The sequence below is a fragment of the Nerophis lumbriciformis genome, linkage group LG16 (genome assembly GCF_033978685.3).
Source record: "Nerophis lumbriciformis linkage group LG16, RoL_Nlum_v2.1, whole genome shotgun sequence".
NCBI lineage: Eukaryota > Metazoa > Chordata > Actinopteri > Syngnathiformes > Syngnathidae > Nerophis > Nerophis lumbriciformis.
The window spans coordinates 41,681,780-41,701,980 of NC_084563.2; the positions used below are offsets into that span (position 1 = coordinate 41,681,780).

At 44.8% G+C, this 20,201-nt stretch overlaps 1 protein-coding gene across 2 annotated transcripts in view; it reads right to left on the reverse strand.

Annotated features, from left to right (window-relative positions):
• The window catches only part of sorcs3a (sortilin related VPS10 domain containing receptor 3a), an 850,680-nt gene that overhangs the window by 286,075 nt on the left and 544,404 nt on the right, over positions 1–20,201 (reverse strand). For both annotated transcript variants that reach the window (XM_061977170.2, XM_061977173.2), the window contains exon 5: positions 13,217–13,290. In XM_061977170.2, coding sequence (XP_061833154.2) covers positions 13,217–13,290 — 74 coding nt within the window. The remainder of the gene's footprint in view (positions 1–13,216; positions 13,291–20,201) is intronic.

The following is a 20,201-nucleotide window of genomic DNA, read 5'->3' on the forward strand; positions in this document are numbered from 1 at the left end:
ACGGTATGTACAAACATACATGCATACATACATACATACATACTTACTGTACATACATACATACATACATACATACTTACTGTACATACATACATACATACATACATACACACATACTTACTGTACATGCATACATACATACATACTTACTGTACATACATACATACTTACTGTACATACATACATACATACTTAGTGTTCATACATACATACATACATACATACATACTTACTGTACATACATACATACTTACTGAAAATACATAAATACATACATACTTACTGTACGTACATACATACATACATACATACATATGTACTTACTGTACATACATACATACATACTTACTGTACATACATACTTACTGTACATACATGCTTATGGCAGTCCATCGATGTCGATGATGACGTTGCTCCAAACGAAGTATTGGATTGGTTATTGTTGTGCCTTTCGCCTGTGCATAGCCAGGTGGCTGCTCAGGCCTATGCGTGATCCACAGACTTTGTCACAGGAGGGGCAGGGGAAGGCAGCAGTGATGGTCGCTGGTGCTGTGGCACGTTGGTGTCTTTGTGCACGCCGCTGTGCTCTCCGCTCTGTGAACTTCTCCTGAAGATGAGTGATTCCCTGGTGGCAGGTAGAGCTCCAGGTCTGGCGGTCAGCAGCCAGGGACTCCAGTGCTGGTGGTCTGATGTCACACTTTTTCAGGAGAGTTTTAATGTGGTCCTTGTACCGTTTTTTCTGGCCCCCGGCAGACCTTTGACCGACTGAAAGCTGGCCATACAATATCTGACGGGGTAGGCGGTGGGCTGGCATACGGATCACATGTCCGACCCATCTTAGGTGTTTTTGGCCAAGGAGTGCTGTGATGCTGGGTGTGTTGGTCCGGTCATAAATTTCAGTGTAGAGCACCCTGTCTTCCCAGGTCAGACCTAGGATCCTTTGGAGGCAGCGGATGTGGAAGGCCTCGATACTCTGGATGTGCCTCTGGTAGGGTGTCCAGGTTTCAGAACTATAGAGCAGCGTGGAGAGGCAGACTGCCTTATACACGGCTGTCTTGGTGGAGATGGTTAGATTCCTATTTAGGAAAACCCTGGACCGTAGCCTTCCAAAGGCAGCAGAGGCCAGACCAATATGGGCCTGGACGTCATCGTCAATGGTGCAGGATGGCGACAGGGTGCTACCGAGGTAGGTGAAGTGGGGGACGGTGGCTAACGGGTACCCGTCAAGGGTGAAGATCGGCGTATTTGGCTGGGGAGTAAACTCCTGCACGAGTATTTGTGTTTTCTTGGTGTTTATCTGAAGACCAATGGCACTGTAGATGGAGGCTACCACATTCAGTGCACGCTGGAGAGACTCTGGTGAGTGTGCAAGTACAGCGCAGTCACCTGCATACTGTAGTTCCAGAATATGCTGGGTGGTGAGTTTAGTGGTGGCTTGGAGGCGACGGATGTTAAAAAGGTTACCATCCAGCCGGTATTGTATCTGAATCCCATCTGTGGGGTCCAGGTGTTTATGGGACAGGAGGGTGACAGTGGAAATGAACATGTTGAATATGGTTGGGGCAAGGACACACCCTTGCTTGACCCCCACATCCACACTGAAAAATGGGGATTGTTGGCCGCCGTTGCTCACACAGGCCTGCATGCCATCATGTAGCTGTCGCAGTAGGTTGCAGAACTTTGCTGGTACACCTAGTTTTCCAAGTACTTCCCACAACAAGTCCCGGTTTACTGTGTCGAAGGCCTTGGACAGGTCAATGAATGCCATGTACAGGTCTTTGCGGTGTTCTCTGCATTTTTCCTGTACCTGTCTGGCAACAAAGATCATGTCTGCGGTGCTCCGATCACGTCTAAAGCCGCATTGAGATTCGGGCAGGATGTTTTCGGTTACATGAGTTGCTACTCGATGTAACATGATCCTTGCTAGCACCTTCCCAGCTGCGGATAGTAGGGAGATACCTCTGCTGTTGCCGCAGTCTGCTTTGTCGCCTTTGCGCTTATAGATTGTTATGATGTTAGCATCCTTCCAATCTTGCGGGATGACTTCAGACGACCAGATGGCAGTGATCAGCTGGTGCATTCTGCGGTGCAGGAGATATCCACCGTGCTTCAAGATTTCTCCCGGGATCTCGTCAAGGCCTGGGCTCTTGTTGTTTTTTAGACCCTTGATGGCCTTGAGTACCTCTGAGAAGCTGGGAGAGGAGTCCAGCGAGTCTACAGGGGGCAGGCATGGGAGGTCAGAGAGTATGTCTGTCTGTACAGGGTTCGTTGTGTTCAGCAGTACCCTGAAGTGCTCAGCCCATCTGTCCAGGATCTGTTGTTTGTCCTTGTAGAGAGTGGTGCCGTCAGCTGATCTAACTGGGGTGATGTTCTTCCTCTGTGGGCCATAGATGGACTTGATGGAGTCATAGAAGGCATGAGAGTTGTTGGTGTCTGCGTGATGTTGTATTTCGCGGGCCTTCTGGGTCCACCAGTCATTCTCCATGGCTCTGAGGGTGCGCTGGGTTTCACTTCTGAGGCGGATGAGCTGAGCCTTCAGGACGGTGGATTGAGGGTTTGATATGTGAGCTGCAAGGGCCTTGTGTTTTGCCTGAAGCAGGTCATAGATTCCTGGCGCACTATTGTCAAACCAGTCTTGATGTCGCCTTCTGGTGTACCCTATAGACTCCACGGCCGCCTGGTGGAGGGCAGTGCGTAGGGTGCTCCAGGTAGGTCCAGTGTCCAGATCTGGTGGCACTTCAGGAATCTTGAACAGCTGATCTGCTACCTTTTTCCTGAGCTGGTTGACGGAGTGCATGGACTTCAGTGCATCGCAGTTGAGCCTCTTGGAAGGTGGTGTTTTTCTCTGTTGAGGACGTATTTCCAAGTCAATCTTTGTTCTGATCAGGCGGTGGTCAGTCCAACAGTCAGCTCCACGCATGGCCCTAGTGATGTGCACCTCCTTCCTGTCCGCTTGGCGGGTGATGATGTAATCTAGGAGACGCCAGTGTTTAGAGCGAGGGTGTTGCCAGGATGTTTTGTACTTGTTCTTCAGTTGTACTTAGTGTACATACATACATACATACATACATACATACTTACTGTACATACATACATACTTACTGAAAATACATAAATACATACATACTTACTGTACATACATACATACATATGTACTTACTGTACATATATACATACATACTTACTGTACATACATACATACTTACTGTACATACATACAAACATACATACATACATACATACAAACATACATACTTACTGTACATACATACATACATACAGACATACATACATACAGACATACATACATACATACATACTTACTGTACATACATACATACATACTTACTGTACATACATACATACATACATACATACATGCATACATACATAAATGCATACATACTTGCTGTAGATACATGCATACATACTTACTGTATGTACAAACATACATGCATACATACATACATACATACATACATACATACTTACTGTACATACATACATACATACTTACTGTACATACATACATACATGCATACACGCATACTTACTGTATGCACATACATACATACATACATACACACTGTACATACATACATACATACTTACTGTACATACATACATACATACATACATACTGTACACACGTACATACATACATACATACATACATACATACATATTTACTGTACATATCATACATATTTACTGAAAATACATAAATACATACATACTTTCTGTACATACATAAATACATACATACTTACTGTACATACATACATACATAATTACTGTACATACATACATACATACATACATACTTACTGTACATATATACATACATACATACATACATACATACATACTTACTGTACATACATACATACATACATACATACATACTTACTTACTGTACATACAATACATACGGAAAATACATAAAGACATGCATACTTACTGTACATACATACTTACTGTACATACATACATAATTACTGTACATACATACATACATACATACATACATACTTACTGTACATACATACATACTGTACATGCATACATACATACATACATACTGTACATACATACATACATACATACTTACTGTACATACATACATACATACATACATACATACATACATACATACATACATACTTACTGTACATACATACTTACTGTACATACATACATACATACTTATTGTACATACAGTACATGCATACATACACATAGGAAGATCGCTGTTCTTGCTTTTATGGACAGACTTTCTAGGTGCAGCCATGTCGTTGAGATTATCCACTTTGGTTCTGCAGGATTAGGTCTCTGCTTTTTGCAGACGATGTAGTCCTGTTGGCTTTATCTGGCCGCAGCTGAGTATCACGCAACTGGGATGAAAATCTGCACTTCCGAGTCAGAGTCCATAGTTCTCTCCGGGTTGAAAACGAGATCCTCCTCCAAGAACCTCGGGGTATTGTTCTCGAATGAGGGAATAGTGGATCATGATCAGTGCAGCGTCTGCATTGATGTGAACTCTTCATTGGTCTGTCATGGTGAAGAAGGAGCTGAGCCGGAAGGCAAAGCTCTTTATTTACCAGTCAATCGATCCTCACCTATGGTCATGAGCTTTGGGTTGTGACCGAAAGGACAAGCAGCCAAAATGAGTTTCCTTCCTCGGGTGGCAAGGCTCTCCTTCAGAGATAGTTAAGTTAAAGTACCAATGATTGTTACACACACACTAGGTGTGGTGAAATTCGTCCTCTGCATTTGACCCATCCCCTTGGGAGCGCTCGGGAATCATTTTTGGTGATTTAACCCCCAATTCCAACCCTTGATGCTGAGGGAGGTAATAGGTCCCATTTTTATAGTCTTTGGTATGACTCGGCCGGGGTTTGAACTCACAACCTACCGAACCGAGGGCGTACACTCTAACCACTAGGCCACTGAGTAGGTAGTACTCGTATATATGGCTTGAAGCTCTGTCATTCGGGAGGAACTCGGGCTCAGGCATCTGGTTAGAATGCTCCCGGGAAGTCTCCATGGGAATGTGTTCAGGGTACAAGTCCGGCCAGTGGGAGGGCATGGGGAAGACCCAGGACACGTTAGAGCAGTGTTTCTCAATTAATTTCTGTTTCTAGCACCCCCCCCCCCCCCTATATTTATTTAACCTACAGTATTTGAAAAAAGTTTTGACCGACTTAAACCATTTGATACTGAAAACAAAACAAAACTCAACAACACATTTAAATTGATCAGCAACATTAACTCAATAGCACAATAAATAAAACATGTTAACCTACAATGTTGTACATGGTAATTGTTATGTATTGTATATATGATATAGACCAGTGGTTCTTAAACTGGGTTTGATCGAACCCTAGGGGTTCGGTGAGTCGGCCTCAGGGGTTCGGCAGAGCCTCCACCGTGGAGGTCAAGACACACCCGACTCATCGTGTAAATAACTTTTCCCAATCGGCGTATTATGGAAACCCCAAAAAAAATGTCCCTCTAATTTTCCATATGCGTGAGCAAACACAAAAACTCCTTGAGCATTCAGTGGAGCACATGTGAGCAACATCAGACGTTCACATTCACTGTGGCCACACCAGCAGCACACCTGTCCCAAACCTGACTAAATAACAAGTCAAATATTTTATTATTATAATCAAATGACGGCAGTCATTTCCATGAGATTATTTTCTAATATAAGTGTTTTGGCCCACTTACAATGACAATAACAAAACATTGTTTTTTCAGGAACTGTGTACTAGTATTATCTATCTGGGTGGGGGTCCTGCTTTGGAAATAAAACATTCACATGTTGCACAATGAGATGTAAACATGGGATTATGTGTACATTCCTGTAACTTTCTGTTTGTAAAATATATCTTTATTAGTAACTCTTTAATATAACAACATCATTTCATGATTAATATTTATAAATTAAGATTAAATTAAGAAAACATTTTTTATTAAAGAAGGGTTCGGTGAATAAGCATATGAAACTGGTGGGGTTTGGTACCTCCTACAAGGTTAAGAACCACTGATATAGACATAATATAATATATCAGTATATATAATATACTGTACATATATTATGTAATAATTATTCTACACATTTTTACAACATTAGAAACCATTAGTAAATCAGAGGCTACTCAGAAAGTGAGATAACTCCTGGAAATGATTGGCTTTTAATGGCCAAAGGTACAAACCCCGTTTCCATATAAGTTGGGAAATTGTGTTAGATGTCAATTTAAATGGAATACAATGATTTGCAAATCATTTCCAACCCATATTCAGTTGAATATGCTACAAAGACAACCTATCTGATGTTCAAACTGATAAACATTTTTTTTTTTTGCATATAATCATTAACTTTAGAATTTGATGCCAGCAACACGTGACAAAGAAGTTGGGAAAGGTGGCAATAAATACTGATAAAGTTGAGGAATGCTCATCAAACACTTATTTGGAACATCAGGCTAATTGGGAACAGGTGGGTGCCATGATTGGGTATAAAAGTAGATTCCATGAAATGCTCAGTCATTCACAAACAAGGATGGGGCGAGGGTCACCACTTTGTCAACAAATGCGTGAGCAAATTGTTGAACAGTTTAAGAAAAACCTTTCTCAACCAGATATTGCAAGGAATTTAGGGATTTCACCATCTACGGTCCGTAATATCATCAAAGGGTTCAGATAATCTGGAGAAATCACTGCACGTAAGCAGCTAAGCCCATGACCTTTGATCCCTCAGGCTGTACTGCATCAACAAGCGACATCAGTGTGTAAAGGATATCACCACATGGGCTCAGGAACACTTCAGAAACCCACTGTCAGTGTAATATTCATAGCCAATGAAGACCCTATGTTGGATGAGTGGCATTTTAATCAGGCATCTGTTTAGGCAACTACATGCTCAAAGCAGCCCGGTAAGGGTCCTGGCTTGGATTGCGGAAGTAAGGTTAGAGACACATAACTAACGGTAGAGAAGTTGGAGGTAGATGACCTGTTGGAACAAAAACACAACTCAAAGCCTGAAGAAATCGTCCTGCAGTTTATTCCATACATGGAAATATTACATGGTGTCAGAATAGAGGAGCAGAACCGACACTAACATGGAACCGACAGGAGTGCCGTCGCCCCGCATGGATTGGGACTCTCTCGATTTACCAGGAGAATGGAGAAAGTTCAAGCAGCATGTTGGACTGATGTTTTCCGGCCCGCTACAAAGCAAAGGTGAAGCGGAAAGATGCAGCTAATTACTCCTGTGGGTAGGAGAGAAAGGGCGGGACATTTTTAATACGTGGGTCCTGACTGCGGAGGAAGTGAATGTACTGACAGGGTACTACGACCATTTTGAAGCATATGTAACACCCAAAAAGAACACAATATTTGCTAGGTATAGGTTCCAGGAAAGAGTGCAGGGACCTAGTGAATCATTTGAGCAATTTGTGACCGGATTTAAGCTGCTAGCAAAGGATTGTGATTATGCGAACAGGGATGAGATGGTCAGAGACCGCGTTGTGTTTGGCATACATTCAGCTAAAGTGAGAGAAAAGCTCTTAAACGTTGGATCCGAGTTAACGCTAGACAAAGCCATAGATATAGCTAGATCACACGAGCTAACCCAGACGCAGACTAAGGCTCTCAGCGGAGTCACCAGTAGCCCGCGTGAACAGCAGCTAGTACATGCAGTACACTGGCGCGCATCAAACGGTGCCGCAGAGAAAACGGAAAACATGCGAGTGAGTGATAGAGGCGCAAAACAGACAAGGAACTGTGGCTACTGTGGTAATAAATGGCATAGGAACTTAGACGACTGCCCAGCTAAAGGAAGACAGTGTGCTAAATGTTCAAAACTAAATCATTTTAGTGCCGTTTGTAAATCTAGCCAGTACACCAGGAAGACAGTGCATGAAGTAAGACAGAGCCCTGAGTCAGATACAGACGAATTCTTTGTAGATGCAGTGCAGAGAGAGCGCGTTGCAGAAGTAGAGCAGGCTTTTGCATGTATTGAAATGGGCAAGCAGGGAACAGAGCTGAGGTTTAAGTTAGATACTGGGGCCCAGGTGAACATAATTCCTCTGAGAGAGTACCGCAGCCTGAAACAGGAGTCTAAGCTTCAACCCACCACGCGCAGACTGACAGGCTATGGGGGAGAACAGCTAAAAGTAAAAGGCACATGCACAATAAATTGCAAATATAAAGCATGCTGCATGATGTTGGACTTTTACATCGTAGAAACGCAAGCGCCCCCTGTGCTAGGTCTACAAGCATGCCTGGACATGGATCTCATCAAGTTAGTGCTGTCAGTCACTGCGCCGCCGCCGCTTGAGAAAAAGACAGTGATGGAGGAGTTTAGTGACGTGTTCAAAGGGATCGGATTATTCCCCGGGGAATGCAAAATCCACCTGGACCCGAACGCAATACCCGTGGCGGCCCCTCCAAGAAAGCTTCCACACAAGCTACGCTGTCAACTAAAGGTAGAGCTACGAGAGATGGAGAACACACACATCATCGCCAAGATAACTGAACCAACAGAGTGGGTAAATCTGCTAGTGGTCGTCGAAAAACCACGGACAGGCAAGCTCAGAGTATGCCTGGACCCTAGAGACTTGAACAAGGCCATTATGCGCCCGCACTACCCACTACCAACACTGGAGGACATCACGTCTGAGCTAGCAGGAGCGCGCTACTTCAGCGTAATGGACGCCCGCTCAGGATATTGGGCCATCAAACTGTCAGAAGAATCGTCCAAACTCACAACGTTCTGCACGCCGTTCGGGCGTTACCGATTCCTGCGGTTACCATTTGGACTCATCTCAGCACAGGACGAATATCAGCGGAAAATAGACGAAACCTATGAGGGCCTTGACGGCGTACTCGCAATCGTTGACGACATCCTCATTTACAGAGCGACCAGGGAGGAGCATGACAGAAGGCTCCGTACTATGCTGCAGAGGTCACGGGAGAGAGGAGTCCGGCTCAACCCGGAAAAGAGCACCGTCGGAGCCACTGAAGTAAGTTATTTCGGGCATCGGCTCTCAGCAGACGGTCTCAAGCCAGATCCAGAGAAAGTATCCGCCATCAAGAACATGGAGCCGCCAAAGAACCGGGCAGAGCTAGAGACTGTGCTAGGCATGGCCAACTACCTGGCCAAGTTCGCCCCCTGCCTCTCCGAGGTGAACGCACCCATGCGACAGCTGCTGAAGCAATCCAGCGAGTTCCTGTGGGACAAACAACAGGACGCAGCGTTCCAGAAGATGAAAGACGTGCTCACCATAGAACCGGGCCCAGTCTTGGCCTATTTCGATCCGGAGAAACCTCTCAGTCTACAGGTGGATGCTTCGAAGTACGGGCTCGGAGCCGTGCTGCTCCAAGAGGGCAGACCCATCAGCTATGCGTCCAAATCCCGTACAGACAGTGAGATCAACTATGCGCAAATAGAGAAAGAAATGTACGCAATACTCTTCGGCTTCAAACGTTTCCACCAATACGCCTACGGACGCCACGTCCTGGTGGAATCGGACCACAAGCCACTCGAGTCGATTCTGAAGAAGCCCCTTGCTGCAGCCCCTCCGAGGCTACAACGTATGATACTCCAGCTCCAAAAGTATAGCTTCACAATCGAACACCGTCCTGGGAAGGACATCCCGGTTGCCGACACACTCTCCAGAAAATCCCTAATCTCCCACGGCAACGACAACCTTAGTGAAGGAATGGACTGGCAGGTGCACATCGTGTACCGCAGCTTGCCGGTGAGTGACCCTAAACTGAAAGAGATTGCAGCAGCTACAGAGAATGACACACAGTTCAGGCAGCTGAGCCAGGTGATACTGGACGGATGGCCGGAGAAAAGAAAACAATGTTCCCAGAGTGTGTCTGCGTTCTGGAACCACCGGGACGAGCTGTCAAAAACGAATGGAATTATTTTCAAGGGAGAGAAGATCGTCATTCCAGCCAGCCTCAGAGAGGAGATGCTATCAAAAATCCATGCTGGACATATGGGAATGGAGAAATGCAAACATAGAGCCAGGGACATCATGTTCTGGCCAGGGATGAGCAAAGACATAGAGGTCATTGTGGAGCAATACTCTGTCTGCCAAGAACGACGCCCAGCAAATGCCAAGGAACCCATGATACCACACCGGATCCCGGACCGGCCCTGGCAAGTAGTTGGAACGGATCTCTTCATGTGGAACAACCAGGACTACCTGGTAACTGTCGACTATTACAGTCGTTTCTTTGAACTAGACAAACTCACCAGCACCACGTCAACCGCAGTCATTCACAAGCTCAAGGCAAGTTTCGCCAGACACGGCATCCCAGAAACATTGGTCTCAGATAACGGCCCCCAGTATACGTCCAAGGAGTTTGAGTCCTTCACAAAGTCATGGGAGTTCAGGCACATCACATCAAGCCCATTTTTCCCACAGAGTAATGGCCTCTCAGAGAAATCAGTACAGACCGCCAAAGCTCTCATGGACAAAGCCAAAGCTGATGGACGGGACCCATACATCAGTCTTTTAGAATATCGAAACACACCAGTCGACAATTTCAAATCACCAGCACAGTTGCTGATGAGCTGCAGGCTACGCTCCGTCCTGCCAATCACCGACCAGCAGTTGCAACCAGAGATCGTCAGTCACCAAGAGGCACATGCAACGAGAGTACAGAGACAACAACATCAAAAGAGATACTTCGACAGGTCAAGCAGGCCACTACCACCACTACACAGTGGAGAGCCCATCAGACTCCAGGAACAGGGGCACTGGAAGCCAGCAGTGGTCGTGCAGCCTGCTAACACCGAACGATCATATATCATCCGCACTCCAGAGGGACAGGTGTATCGCCGTAACCAGAGACACCTCCGAAGCACCAAGGTACACCACTCTCACCCACCTGAACCGACCCCATACTCACCTGACGACAACACACCGGAAGAAAACCACGCACCTTTCACACGCACAAGCGAAGCAATGGACTTGCCTGCTTCGCATGCACCAGAACTGCCATCTGATTCGGAAGCAGAGGCTTCATACCGCACCAGGTCAGGCAGAGAGGTAAAGCCTCGAGCCATTTTGGACCTATGAATTGTAAAGGGTGTACGCCGAACGCTGCCCTGAAAAAAAAAAAAAAAAAAAGAAAAAATGAATGTAACCTTATATGTGTAAACTGAAACCGTCATATTTATCGGTGATTCTGATTATTGTTGTGAATTTACAGTCAAGACTTTTCACAAATGTGTTTGATATTTTCATACGATATTTTCTATTACAGTGCAATGCATATTGCATATGGGTTCACTACTGCGCTAAAATGTTAAATGATGCATTCTGGTATTGAGACATGTTAGGCCGATACCTGTGTAAGTTCTACAATACGTCCAGTCTTTTTATAGTACCGTTTTGCACTAACCAGGTACCTCACACAGAATCTGTCTATTGTGCCATGTTTATTCATTTAATATTTGTTCCCAGTTTACTAACCTGATATGATGCTATTTTATGCATACATGGTACAGGCAGCACTTTACTATTTTGTTTTGTTTGTTTCCATAAAAAGGGGGATGTAATATTCATAGCCAATTAAGACCCTATGTTGGATGAGTGGCATTTTAATCAGGCATCTGTTTAGGCAACTACATGCTCAAAGCAGCCCGGTAGGTGTCCTGGCTTGGATTGCGGAAGTAAGGTTAGAGACACATAACTAACGGTAGAGAAGTTGGAGGTAGATGACCTGTTGGAATAAAAACACAACTCAAAGCCTGAAGAAATCGTCCTGCAGTTTATTCCATACATGGAAATATTACAGTCTGTAACTACAGTTGGTCGCTACATCTGTATGTGCAAGTTATAACTCTCCAATGCAAGGCGAAAACCGTTTATAAACAACACCCAGAAACACCGTCGGCTTCGCTGGGCCTGAGCTCATCTAAAATGGACTCATACAAAGTGGAAAAGTGTTCTGTGGTCTGACGAGTCCACATTTCAAATTGTTTTTGGAAACTGTGGAAGTCGTGTCCTCCGGACCAAAGAGGAAAAGAACCATCAGGATTGTTATAGGCGCAAAGTTGAAAAGCCAGCATCTGTGATGGTATGGGGGTGTATTAGATCCCAAGACATGGGTAACTTACATATCTGTGAAGGCGCCATTAATGCTGAAAGGTACATACAGCTTTTGGAGCAACATATGTTGCCATCCAAGCAACGTTACCATGGACGCCCCTGCTTATTTCAGCAAGACAATGCCAAGCCACGTGTTACATCAACGTGGCTTCATAGTAAAAGAGTGCGGGTACTAGACTGGCCTGCCTGTAGTCCAGACCTGTCTTCCATTGAAAATGTGTGGCACATTATGAAGCCTAAAATACCACAACGGAGACCCCCGGACTGTTGAACAACTTAAGCTGTACATCAAGCAAGAATGGGAAAGAATTCCACCTGAGAAGCTTAAAAAATGTGTCTCCTCAGTTCCCAAACGTTTACTAAGTGTTGTTAAAAGGAAAGGCCATGTAACACAGTGGTGAACATGCCCTTTCCCAACTACTTTGACACGTGTTGCAGCCATTAAATTCTAAGTTATTTATTATTTGAAAAAAAAAAAGAAAGTTTATGAGTTTGAACATCTGGTCTTTGCCATATTCAATTGAATATGGGTTGAAAAGGATTTGCAAATCATTGTATTCCGTTTATATTTACATCTAACACAATTCCCCAACTCATATGGAAACGGGGTTTGTATAATATGTCCTCCATGTGTTTAGTGTACAGTGTGATTGACTCAGGTGTTCATTGATGTAAGATGTTGGTATAAATTCCAACTTACACTAAAATTGTCTTACAAGTTACAGCGCGTCTTAGGAACGAAGTTCATTATAAGCAAATAACTTCCTGTTTGTTGCATTCATTTTTGTGAGTATTTGTATGCGTGCACATGTGTTGAAAATCCCCTACCTACAGACAATAATTCCAGCAATAAGCAAGACTTATGAGAAATGAAGTCGAAGGCAACGTGTCTTCGGAGGCTGAATACCAAGTGCTGGGGAAGATTAATCACTGCCTGATTGTATCACGGGTGAAATATTTTAGCAGCATCGCCAGTCAGTCATGCATCAATATCGCTTGCTCCGTCGCCAGCGACGGCCTCTGCATTTGCAAGTCAACAAAAGATATGAAAAGTGATAAGGAAAAAGATGACTCACCAGTAGAATCGTGTTGGGGTGACGCGCTCATGGACAAGCTGCCATTTCCTCCCGAAGTCTAATGAGCTGTACAGCTGTGAATATGAGACAAAAACATGTATAAATGTATGTTGCATCATCAACGCAGCCTCCGATTGGAGTAGATCGTACCCCAGACTTGGGCAAATTAAGGCCCGGGGGTCACATGCGGCCTGTTGAGTTTTTCAATCTGGCCCGCCGGACATTCCCAAATAATTTTCTTTAGATCTTTAAGATGGAAATTGTAGCTGCCATTATGATGTGCACTGATGTTTTCATGACCGGAAGTCTTGAACTATACAAAGTATTTCAATGGATAGAGTCTGTGCTTTTGCATGATATACTAGTTACTATGGTAATCTAATTAGTTACTATGGTAATTGAAGGAGATATATATTTACATATATCCATATTTAAGAGTTATTTCTTTCTATAGTCAGGTTTGAAATAACTATTGTTTTCTCTTTGTGCTATTTCTATTTTTACACTGTGGACTACCTTGAGCTCGGAATGCAGGGAGTAGCAATACTCCTTTTATTTGTTACCTCATCCTGTCTCTAGCAAAGGAGAACAATAGACATGTGTATTCGTTCTGGAGGGTGGGGGCGAGGCACATATTGAAGAACACAGCACTTGGGTAATGTTTTTCAGATCAACTTGGCTACGCAATTGAATGTGGTGTCCCAGGCTGGTCTCTCCAAAGCTTTGGAAATAAATTGCAAAATACCTATTCTGTTCTGGTGATAATTTAAACTCAGCTTCTGTGTCATCAAAAGAACTTGGGATTGACCAGTAACTTAAATTCCCTTGGAGGAACATCTGGTCCAAACGCAACATAATCTAAGTCACAGCAGCTCAGACGAGGCACCAAGCAGTGTGGGTGGGGAGCCTTTCCACAGGGTGTTTCCAGCCTGAAATGCGGGTGTCAGGGACAGACGGAAGGAGATTTTTACGACAAAGTTCTAAAGCTTATGTCACGTCTGTGCGCTCTGCTGATTGCACCTCCAAGAGCGCACCTGCAGAAGCTCCGCCGGTGCACAACTGCGATCAATCAGCACTCATCACACCTGTCGTTGATGAGCGTCCTGGGCTTCTTAAGCCAGTCTAAACCTGCGTTCCAGGCCAGAACGTAGTTTCCTGTTTTGTACAGTAAGGACTCGTAGTCAAGCTCTATGCATACTCTCTCTGTGTTTCTTCCCTCATCCGCCGTGTTTCGCTTGTCTCGTGTTCTCCTTGTCGATCCAACAGCAGACCTCCGTTCCCGCGTCACGAGCTGTGTGTCTCGTCTCCCCGAGTTCCCTCTGCTTCCCTGACTGCCTCTTGGATCTCGACGTCGCGCCTGGACACGGATTTTGACGCCTTGCTATCGGCCCCGACTTCCTCCCTGTGCTCACAGACCTACGAGGCTGCATCGCCCCTATTTGGACTTCCGCCCCTCTCGTGCAACAGTACCGATAACACACTACAGCTAATTCACACACATAGTCACACCACACACATCTTGGATTAGTACACACACTTAATTTATTGTTGATATATATATATATAGTGTATATATATATGTCCTGGGCATGACGTTAAAGTGCATCCGGCAGTGGAGGCTCCTCTATGGGGGTCTTGGGCCACTAGGAGGTTAACCCCTTTACTACTGTTACCCCAGGTGGCCCTTGGCAAAGGCCTAGTACCTGACTGTCCCCTAGCCAGGGATACGGTGAAGACCTCAACGACAGAGCAGGCAGAAGACGGTAGATTTAAGAACTACCACAACGGCTGCGATGGCGGAAGAAGGCTGCAGCAGAAAAGGGTCCCCAGTCGTCTTGGACTCCATGCCACTGGACCCGATTATGTCAAGGATTGTGTGGTGAATGTCTGTGCACCAGTCTCCCCACGTTAAACCAAGTCACGCACAGGCATTCTTCATAAAGGGATATATATATATATATATATATATATATATATATATATATATATATATATATATATATATATTTATTTATATATATATATATATATATATATATATATATATATATATATATATATATATATATATATATATATATATACATATAGTTAATATGACGTCCCTTCTGTCTGTGCCATCTCCTCTTCCTTTACACGTAACAGCTTAGTGATATATCAGATATATCAGATTGTAGGTGTTGTTTTTTTTTACCCTTTGCGTTCATATTTCGCTGTGTTTTTTGCGTTTTTGTTGCGTTTCGCTTGATTGTAAAATTTGTCGATCGAGAGTAAGTGTGACATTCCTATGTCGTCAATATTCAGTGTTTTATCGTTCATAGTTAATTGTCAAGACTTTGTCCATTGGGTTTGTTTTTCCGGAAGGCAACAGAAAATTGGCGCGGGCAAGACGTGAGTGTGAGTACATGTTTAATATTTAAACTCAAAAAGCTCAAAAAGGTATAAACAAAAGGCGCTCACAGCGGAGGTAAAACAACTTGGCTATGAAAACAAAGAGGCGCGCACAAAGGCGGAAAACTATGAACAAGAAACAAAAACTTACTTGGCATGGAACTGTGAACATGACATGAAGAAGAGTGATCATAAAGTGTGCAGAGCATAAATGTGATGTCGCCAGGCTTACTGCCTGGCAACTACAGGCTTAAATAGTGATGACATGATTAGTGAAAACAGGTGCTTATTTAAACGGGGATAGCAGGTCCATTCTATGTGTCATACTTGATCATTTCGCGATGTTGCCATATTTTTGCTGAAAGGATTTAGCAGAGAACATCGACGATAAAGTTCGCAACTTTTGGTCGCTGATAAAAAAAAAAGCCTTGCCTCTACCGGAAGTAGCAGACGAGTAGCGTGACGTCACAGGTTGTGGAGCTCCTCACATCTGCACATTGTTTACAATCATGGCCACCAGCAGCGAGAGCGATTCGGACCGAGAAAGTGACGATTTCCCCATTAATTTGAGCGAGGATGAAAGATTTGTGGATGAGGAAAGTGAGAGTGAAGGACTAGAGGGCAGTAGGAGCGATTCAGATAGGGAAGATGCTGTGAGAGGCGGGTGAGACCTGATATTCAGCTGGGAATGACTAAAACAGTAAATAAACACAAGACATATATATACTCTATTAGCCACAACACAACCAGGCTTATATTTAATATGCCACAAATTAATCCCGCATAACAAACACCTCCCCCCTCCCGTCCATATAACTCGCCAATACAACTCAAACACCTGCACAACACACTCAATCCCACAGCCCAAAGTACCGTTCACCTCCCCAAAGTTCATACAGCACATATATTTCCCCAAAGTCCCCAAAGTTACGTACGTGACATGCACATAGCGGCACGCACGTACGGGCAAGCGATCAAATATTTGGAAGCCGCAGCTGCATGCGTACTCACGGTACCGCGTCTGCGTATCCAACTCAAAGTCCTCCTGGTAAGAGTCTCTGTTGTCCCAGTTCTCCACAGGCCAATGGTAAAGCTTGACTGTCATCTTTCGGGAATGTAAACAATGGCTGTGTTTGTGTTGCTGCAGTCGTGTCGCAATACACCACGTCCCACCTACAGCTTTCTTCTTTGCTGTCTCCATTGTTCATTGAACAAATTGCAAAAGATTCACCAACACAGATGTCCAGAATACTGTGGAATTTTGCGATGAAAACAGACGACTTAATAGCTGGCCACCCTGCTGTCCCAAAATGTCCTCTACAATCCGTGACGTCACGCGCAGGCGTCATCATACCGAGACGTTTTCAGCAGGATATTTCGCACGGAATTTAAAATTGCACTTTAGTAAGCTAACCCGGCCGTATTGGCATGTGTTGCAATGTTAAGATTTCATCATTGATATATAAACTATCAGACTGTGTGGTCGGTAGTAGTGGGTTTCAATAGGACTTTAAAAAACAACTTCACTTGTTATGGGTTTTGTATAAACACAATATGATAAGTAGAGAGTTAATTAGTAGTAATAATCAGTATTCCTTTCTGCTAAGCTGTGCTGTCGTGACCTTCCCCCACCTCCCCCGCACACACCTTCCCTCTCTTTCTCTTCTTGGAGTGCTGATCGCTGACAGCACGTCCCTTTCTGCAACACGACTTCCATTCCTTCCTTCCTTTTTTCCACCCGCGTCGTGTGTTTTCACCGCTGCAGCGATCGCAACAACAAGCTTCATTTAGCGCGGCGAGTTTTTGATGTTTCCGTGATTCAATCAAATCACAACACGACAGAGACGGATGCGCATGAAGCTGACAGAAAACATATCTCGTCCAAAAATCCACACTTTGTGTGTATTGACAAAAAGGAGACTTATGTAATATGTAAACATCCATCCATCCATCCATCTTCTTCCGCTTATCCGAGGTCGGGTCGCGGGGGCAGCAGTCTAAGCAGGGAAGCCCAGACTTCCCTCTCCCCAGCCACTTCATCCAGCTCCTCCCGGGGGACCCCGAGGCGTTCCCAGGCCAGCCGGGAGACATAGTCTTCCCAACGTGTCCTGGGTCTTCCCCGCGGCCTCCTACCGGTCGGACGTGCCCTAAACACCTCCCTAGGGAGGCGATCGGGTGGCATCCTGACCAGATGCCCGAACCACCTCATCTGGCTCCTCTCGATGTGGAGGAGCAGCGGCTTTACTTTGAGCTCCTCCCGGATGGCAGAGCTTCTCACCCTATCTCTAAGGGAGAGCCCCGCTACCCTTCCGGCTCAGCTCCTTCTTCACCACAACGGACCGATACAGCGTCCGCATTACTGAAGACGCCGCACCGATCCGCCTGTCGATCTCGCGATCCACTCTTCCCTCACTCGTGAACAAGACTCCGATGTACTTGAACTCCTCCACTTGGGGCAAGATCTCCTCCCCAACCCGGAGATGGCACTCCACCCTTTTCCGGGCGAGAACCATGGACTCGGACTTGGAGGTGCTGATTCTCATCCCAGTCGCTTCACACTCAGCTGCGAACCGATCCAGCGAGAGCTGAAGATCCTGGCCAGATGAAGCCATCAGGACCACATCATCTGCAAAAAGCAGAGACCCAATCCTGCAGCCACCAAACCAGATCCCCTCAACGCCTTGACTGCGCCTAGAAATTCTGTCCATAAAAGTTATGAACAGAATCGGTGACAAAGGGCAGCCTTGGCGGAGTCCAACCCTCACTGGAAACGTGTCCGACTTACTACCGGCAATGCGGACCAGGCTCTGGCACTGATCATACAGGGAGCGGACTGCCACAATCAGACAGTCCGATACCCCATACTCTCTGAGCACTCCCCACAGGACTTCCAGAGGGACACGGTCGAATGCCTTCTCCAAGTCCTCAAAACACATGTAGACTGGTTGGGCAAACTCCCATGCACCCTCAAGGACCCTGCCGAGAGTATAGAGCTGGTCCACAGTTCCACGACCAGGACGAAAACCACACTGTTCCTCCTGAATCCGAGGTTCGACTATCCGGCGTAGCCTCCTCTCCAGTACACCTGAATAGACCTTACCGGGAAGGCTGAGGAGTGTGATCCCACGATAGTTAGAACACACCCTCCGGTTCCCCTTCTTAAAGAGAGGAACCACCACTCCGGTCTGCCAATCCAGTGGTACCGCCCCCGATGTCCACGCGATGCTGCAGAGTCTATATATATGTAAACAAATAAATAAAAATAAATAAAGCAGGAAGCAGCATAGTTGCGTAACATGGATGAAAGACATTGTCAGCCAGCTGGAAAAATGTCTCACCTATAGGTTACAGCAGTGTTTTTCAACCACTGTGCCGCGGCACCGTGAGATATTATCTAATTTCACCTATTTGGGGTGAAAAATCAAACCAGTAAATATAATTTGCAAATGATGTGTTGTTGTTGAGTGTCGGTGCTGTCTAGAGCTCGGCAGAGTAACCGTGTAATACTCTTCCATATCGGTAGGTGGCAGCCGGTAGCTAATTACTTTGTAGATGTCGGAAACAGCGGGAGGCAGGGTGCAGGTAAAAAGGTATATAATGCTTAAACAAAAAATAAACAAACGTGAGTGCCCCTAAGAAAAGGCATTGAAGCTTACGGAAGGCTATGCAGAACTAAACTAAAACTGAACTGGCTACAAAGTAAAAAAAACAGAATGCTGGACGACAGCAAAGACTTACTGTGGAGCAAAGATGGCGTCCACAATGTACATCCCCCGAACATGACATGACAATCAACAATGTCCCCACGAAGAAGGATAAAAACAAAGTAGATGCGGGAAATATCGCTCAAAGGAAGACCTGAAACTGCTACAGGAAAATACCAACAAAAGAGAAAAAGCCACCAAAATAGGAGCGCAAGACAAGAACTAAAACACCACACGCAGGAAAACGGCAAAAAACTCCAAATAAGTCAGGGCGTGATGTGACAGGTGGTGACAGTACACCTACTTTGAGACAAGAGCTATATTGATGCATGCTTGGTTATGGTTTGAAGTCATATCCAACAATTGCGACAACGACTTTTTACTAACAACAGAGTTTCGTTTTTTAATGATTTCTGCTGGTGGTGTGCCTCTGGGATTTTTCAACGCAAAAAGATTGAAAAACACTGGGTTACAGAATATGAAGGAGCCCAGAATTAGCTTTGTTTAAATGTTTGCCATATTTATAAATCATATACCGTATTTTTCGCACCTAAAATCCTTTCATTTTCTCAAAAATCGACAGTGCGCCTTATAACCCGGTGTGCCTAATGTACGGAATTATACTGGTTGTGCTTACCGACCTCGAATACATTTTATTTGGTACATGGTGTAATGATAAGTGTGACAGTTACACACAAGAAATACGTGTAGACTGCAATATGACGCCAGTAAACAACACCACATTTGGAAATGTTCCATTGAAAATAAAGAATATTACACACGGCGCTCAAAAATCCGTCAAAAAGTTTTAGTCTGACTTTGAAGCCGCACCCCTTGATGGATTGTCGGTTCATTGAAGTTGACTATGGAACTCCTGAATAAATAGAGGG